The sequence below is a fragment of the Kryptolebias marmoratus genome, linkage group LG8, assembly GCF_001649575.2.
Source record: "Kryptolebias marmoratus isolate JLee-2015 linkage group LG8, ASM164957v2, whole genome shotgun sequence".
NCBI lineage: Eukaryota > Metazoa > Chordata > Actinopteri > Cyprinodontiformes > Rivulidae > Kryptolebias > Kryptolebias marmoratus.
In genome coordinates, this window is record NC_051437.1 from 8,572,381 (window position 1) to 8,578,272 (window position 5,892).

Consider the following 5,892-nt stretch of genomic DNA (forward strand, 5'->3'; position numbering starts at 1 on the left):
AGCACACACACATCAGGAGGAGCACACACATCAGGAGGAGCACACACATCAGGAGGAGCACACACACATCAGGAGGAGCACACACACATCAGGAGGAGCACACACACATCAGGAGGAGCACACACGGAGCGGCGCTCTGTTGGCAGAGACCTCACAGAGGACTGACACCGGCTGAAAATATTCTGCACCTCTATACTCTCTAATTTGGAGCAACATGGTGAGAGAAAATATATATTTGTATTTATTTTTTGTGAATTACAAATATTCCATCATTACGTTTTTTCTGAATTCTCTACAGAACCTCTCCTCTTCATCATCAGATTGTGAAGCCTTTGTTCAAGTTGGTTAATCTTTGTTTATGTTCAGTCTTACACACGTCTCTCAGCAGTGAAAAAAAAAAATCACCTAATGGGGGTGTTCTCCCTCCGGGACAAATGACATCAGATTTTGGACGTGTAGGAACAGGACTGCCGTTGCAAGGAATTATAACTCTGGGTGGTGTGTGTGTGTTTCTCTACCTGCCGTTTTCGCTAATTAAAAAAACCTCCCGTCTTCACAGAGAGAGTGCATCTCCATCCACGTGGGCCAGGCAGGTGTCCAGACTGGAAATGCATGCTGGGAGCTGCTCTGCCTCGAGCACGGCGTCGGTCCTGATGGCGTTTTCCTGCACGGCCCCGCCGAGCCCAACTCTCGTGAAGACCCGTTCAACACTTTCTTCAACACGGGCAGCTTCGGCCGACACGTTCCCAGAGCTCTGTTCGTGGACCTGGAGCCCACGGTCATCGGTGAGTAATCCGTCCTCACAGAGTCGTTTTAGGCTCCTGATCTCTGAGTTTTAGCTCCACGTATGAGCAGTAATGACACGCTTCTATACTGATGGGAGCACTCGGGTCTGAGTGAAGAGCTACTTCACTTTCAGTCCATAAAAAAAAATAAAGAGGGGAAAAATGTAGTTAATTACAGCAAAGGAAGAACATTTTCCCACGGTGAATACACACTAAGGCAGCTTTAAACATCAAATGCAAAAAAGTTTTATTTCCCCCCTTTTCGTGAAACATTTTTTAATTGTCGTATTTTTTTTTTTTCATTCAAGTTGTTATTGGTTTACTTGGCACATGACAGCAACATTGTATCTTACAATCACAAATGAAGACCATCACATAAAGCAAAAGGAAAAAGGAGAAAGGATTGGCTACAGAAGCAATCACCAAAATCGCCTTCACTTGGAAGTACCTCTTATCTGTATCTGTTGTCTGGAGTCACAGAGGAATGAAGGGACAATCTGTGATTTTGTTCATCATTTTCTCATGCTGTGCTTTTAAAATCAAATCTGATGCAGTTATCTTTACAAACCTTGAGTTGGTGGATGTGGAGAAGAAGGTGAAGCCCATCAGTCCCATGACTCGGTGTTGTCTAACCTTGAGTCCATCCCTTCTCCTCAGATGAGGTGAGAGTGGGGGCGTACAGGGGGCTCTTCCCCCCCGAGCAGCTCATCTCCGGGAAGGAGGACGCCGCCAACAACTACGCCCGAGGCCACTACACCGTCGGGAAGGAGTTCATTGATGGAGTCATGGAGCGCGTTCGGAAAATGGTCAGTAAAACAACCGGACGTTTCGCTTGTTCAAAGAAGATCCTCTGCAGTCATCTGCCTTTGGACACTCAGCTGTTTTTACTCAGATCTAATTCATCAGCACTTTTGTCTTTTTGTTTATGACCTGAATGCAGTTTCTCCACCTTCACTTTCAGTTTTGTAAAGATAATCCAGTAGGAAAACAAAATTTAGGATTTACAAAATTATTCACATTTGCAGCTTTGGGGGAGGAAAATAAAAATCCAAATCCATCAATCGTTACCTTCCAAAGATTACCTGTAAACTTTATTTAAAGCCCACATTTTGTACAGTTTAAACAGACAAAATATCAAATTATCTTGCAGATATTAAACATTGTAAGATGCACACACGTGGCTAGTTGGTGATCATTTTTTCCAGCCTTTGGGCTAAATTAAAGTAAAGATTGGTGGCTGTAACCAGCTTTACTACCTGCTAACAAGTAATAAAACAGGACCTCTGCAAGAAGCAAATATAGGATGAGCTAATCTTTCATAGGATTTGTTTATTAACCAAAAACCAGGAAAATGTCTGTCAGAAACAGCCAACCAAATGTGTTAAAGGAGACACCTTTGTGTTTGGTTTTATTTGTGTGTGCTGTCACTTTAACTCTGCTGGGCGATAACTGTGGAAGCTGATGGTTGACGGCCACAAAATCTCGTTTATTCAGGTTTTTTTGTTGTTATTTTTTTAACCACATCTCTTAATTCTCATCTGCAAATGCTCCGTTTGACAGCGTCCCGACTAAATCTGATCCTCAGCAAAGAAGGAGCCACAGCCGGAGCGCCACCTTCAGTTTTCTACAGTCCGTTAACTGTCCACCATGAAGAATGCACAGTTGTTGTTTTTTTATTGTTTCTAGAGTAAATCTCAGGTTAGGATGTGTAAAATGTTTCTGATCAGACTTTTTTATCCACAACAGCTGTTTACTGAATTAAAAATCGATTTAGGAGTGAACAGAAATGTTAAAGCTTGTGTTGGACGGATGAACGGTGAGCAGAGGAGCCGTAAACTGCTGCTGAGTTTGTCATTTTGAACACCTGGACTGCAGAGATGTCGTCTGGAGCTTCTTTAACCATCTGACCCTGTTGAGTGTTTCTCTTCAGACCGATCAGTGCTCGGGTCTTCAGGGGTTCCTCGTCTTCCACAGCTTTGGCGGAGGCACCGGCTCTGGTTTCACCTCTCTCCTCATGGAGCGTCTCTCCTTAGACTTCGGCAAGAAATCCAAGCTGGAGTTTGCGGTGTACCCGGCTCCCCAGGTGTCCACTGCAGTGGTGGAGCCCTACAACGCCGTCCTGACCACCCACACCACCCTGGAGCACTCCGACTGCGCCTTCATGGTGGACAACGAGGCCATCTACGACATCTGTCGCCACAACATGGACATCGAGACTCCTGGCTACGTCAACCTCAACAGGCTGATTGGTCAGATCGTGTCCTCCATCACCGCCTCGCTTCGTTTCGACGGCGCCCTCAACGTTGACCTGACAGAGTTCCAGACCAACCTGGTGCCGTTCCCTCGTGTCCACTTCCCCCTCGTGACCTACTCGCCCATCATCTCTGCTGAGAAGGCCTACCACGAGCAGCTGACCGTGTCTGAGATCACCAGTGCTTGCTTCGAACCCACCAATCAGATGGTTAAGTGTGATCCTCGTCGTGGCAAGTACATGGCGTGCTGCATGCTGTACAGAGGTGACGTTCTGCCAAAAGATGTCAATGCCGCTATAGCGAGTATAAAGACCCGGCGCTCCATCCAGTTTGTTGACTGGTGCCCCACTGGCTTCAAGGTGAGGACGCCGTCAAAGAAAGAGCCACAGCCTGAGGGAATTTATCTCTCAGAATAATACCTTTTGTCTTCTCAGGTCGGCATTAATTACCAACCTCCAACTGCTGTCCCCGGTGGAGACCTGGCCAAGGTCGAGAGGGCCGTGTGCATGCTGAGCAACACCACCGCCATCGCAGAGGCCTGGTCGCGTCTCGACCACAAGTTCGACCTGATGTACGCCAAGCGCGCGTTCGTCCACTGGTACGTGGGCGAAGGCATGGAGGAGGGGGAGTTCGCAGAGGCCAGAGAGGACCTGGCCTGTCTGGAAAAAGATTATGAGGAGCTGGGCCGAGTGAGCGATTCTGAAGATGACGATGAAGAAGTCTGAACCTCACAGAGCCCACCAGAGGTCATGGGTAGAAATAAAGTCGTATGAATCCGTTCCCTTAGTTTAGCTAATCTGTCCACACACAGATTAAAAAACTAAAATCCAAAATTATATAAACTTGTGTTTCAACTTCTTAGGGTTGACTGTCCAGGAAAATGGAGATTGGCAGCAAAGGTCAAAAGAAAGGTTTACAGACAGTGGTGAGAGCAGCCATGTTGTTTGGTTTGGAGACAGTGGGACGGACAAAAAGACAGGAGACAGAACTGGAAGTGACAGAGCTGAAGATGTTGAGGTTCTCCTTGGGAGGGACAAGGATGGACAGGATTAGGAATGAGGACATCAGAGGTAGAGCACAGGTTGAAGGACTGGGAGATAAAGTTAGAGATGGTTTGGACATGTGCAGAGGAGGGACAGTGGGTATATTGGTAGAAGGAGGTTAGAGACAAAGAGGAGACATATGGATGCAGTTAGAGAGGACATGGAGGTAGTTGAAGTGAGGACAGAGGACGCAGAGTACAGAGTTAGACGGAGGAAGATGAGTCACTGTGGTGACCCCTGAAAGGGGAACAGCTGAACGAAGAAGAAGAAGAAGAAGAAGAAGAAGAAGAAGAAACAAACCTGCATGTTTGTAATTAACTGTTGGAACAACATTAAAATAACTTTATAAAGGTCTTATTAATAAATGTCTGATGTGACGTAGGTGAGAACCCAGACGATTCTGTTCATGTTTTTAAATATTACAGCCTGATGTAATTTGTAGACGGTCCCTAAACCCTTGTCTCACTGCCGGTGTTGTCCTTCTGCCTGTGTCCCTGTCCACACTTGTCCAAACTAAACACAACACCTGCTGCACCAATCTCATTGCAAATCTCTGCATTCAGTTTACTAAACTAAGGGAACAGATTCCTACGACCTCAGATTTGAATTCTTCTCATGACCCCTCGTCGGCCTCCATAGAAAGTTTCATTTTGCTGAAAGGAGGAGCTCTTGTGTCCTTATTTTGTCCTTGCTTTCCGAGCTAGAACGAACCGAAGTGATGACCTTTCTGTCTTTTAGTGTAAACTGAAGCTAGATTTAAATTGTGCTTTCGAGCTAAGGTTGTATTGACATTTTCTTACTTTTTTTAGACACACATTGACCTAATTTTCCACCCAAAAATTTGACTTTCTTTCATGATGAAGCAGTCACACTTCCGTACCTTAATCTGAGCTGATCCACAATCTTTTAGCATGATTCCTTTTTTAATTAGACCTGGGTCTGACTCATCTTAATTAAGGCCCCAGCTAAGTTTTGCAAATAAATATTTTTGTCTCCACTTACAGAAAACTAAAAGTGTTTCATTAAAAACACTGAAATACCCATACCACGCCACAAGGTGGTAATACAGAGAATAATCTTCTGTAACTTGGCTAAAGACTCTGGTTTGTACCCAGGAAGTACCAGGTCTGTTATATTAGTGGAGTCAAACCTTAAACATCATCTTGATTCAAGTCTGTTATGTTGCAATGAAACAGGATAAAGGCTTCATTGGGAAGGAGATCAATATAACTGTGTGAAAATTGTTTCTTTTTCTTTTTCTTTTCTTTTTTTTTTGCTGTTGTTTGTTTTTTTCATTCACTAATTATTTTAAGTGTGAGATTTACATGAAAGCTACAAGAATGAATCATTTAACAAACCTCAGCTCAGTATACTTGTGTAAGCTCACAATATTTAGTGCCTTGGATGTTTTTATCATTCAAAAAGTGTAAATAAACACCACGTTTTGAATTGTAACCTTTTTTAACAAATCTCATATTTGATAAGGAAAATAAAATAAAAACACTTCAATGTTTTTTAAGGAATCTATCTTTTTTTGCCATTTTTAGGCTGATTTAAGCACATTTCCCAACTTAAAGCCTTCATTGAAGGAAATGCATATCGCCCACCGCCTTTTGTGTCAGAGTTTTAAACTAAGATGTCGAGAAATGACGGCGGTGTAGCCGTTTTGGTCAAATCTGGAACAATAACGTTATGTGCGAAGCCACACAACCTGTTGACACTCGGAGTGCGTGTCGGGACTCCCAGCTACTACCACACCAAATATTAGCTCAGTACTTGTCTGTGTGTCTGATTGTTGTTATATTTGCGTGT

The 5,892-nt window shown here is 44.1% G+C and overlaps 1 protein-coding gene across 1 annotated transcript; it reads left to right on the forward strand.

Moving 5' to 3' along the window:
* Positions 1-12: 12 nt before the first annotated feature.
* tuba5 (tubulin alpha 5) lies at positions 13-4,024 on the forward strand. Its single transcript, XM_017439023.3, has 5 exons — positions 13-217; positions 560-785; positions 1,443-1,591; positions 2,716-3,396; positions 3,472-4,024. Exons 1-5 carry the CDS (start codon positions 215-217, stop codon positions 3,760-3,762), a joined length of 1,350 nt encoding a protein of 449 aa, XP_017294512.1. The 5' UTR covers positions 13-214; the 3' UTR covers positions 3,763-4,024.
* Positions 4,025-5,892: the final 1,868 nt, after the last annotated feature.

What these genes read in the sequence shown, in the direction of transcription:
- tuba5 (XM_017439023.3), top strand. An exon ending in CCTGGAGCCCACGGTCATCG is followed by an intron (nt 786 to 1,442) that starts GTGAGTAATCCG and finishes CCTTCTCCTCAG; the next exon opens with ATGAGGTGAGAGTGGGGGCG. An exon ending in TGGAGCGCGTTCGGAAAATG is followed by an intron (nt 1,592 to 2,715) that starts GTCAGTAAAACA and finishes GTTTCTCTTCAG; the next exon opens with ACCGATCAGTGCTCGGGTCT.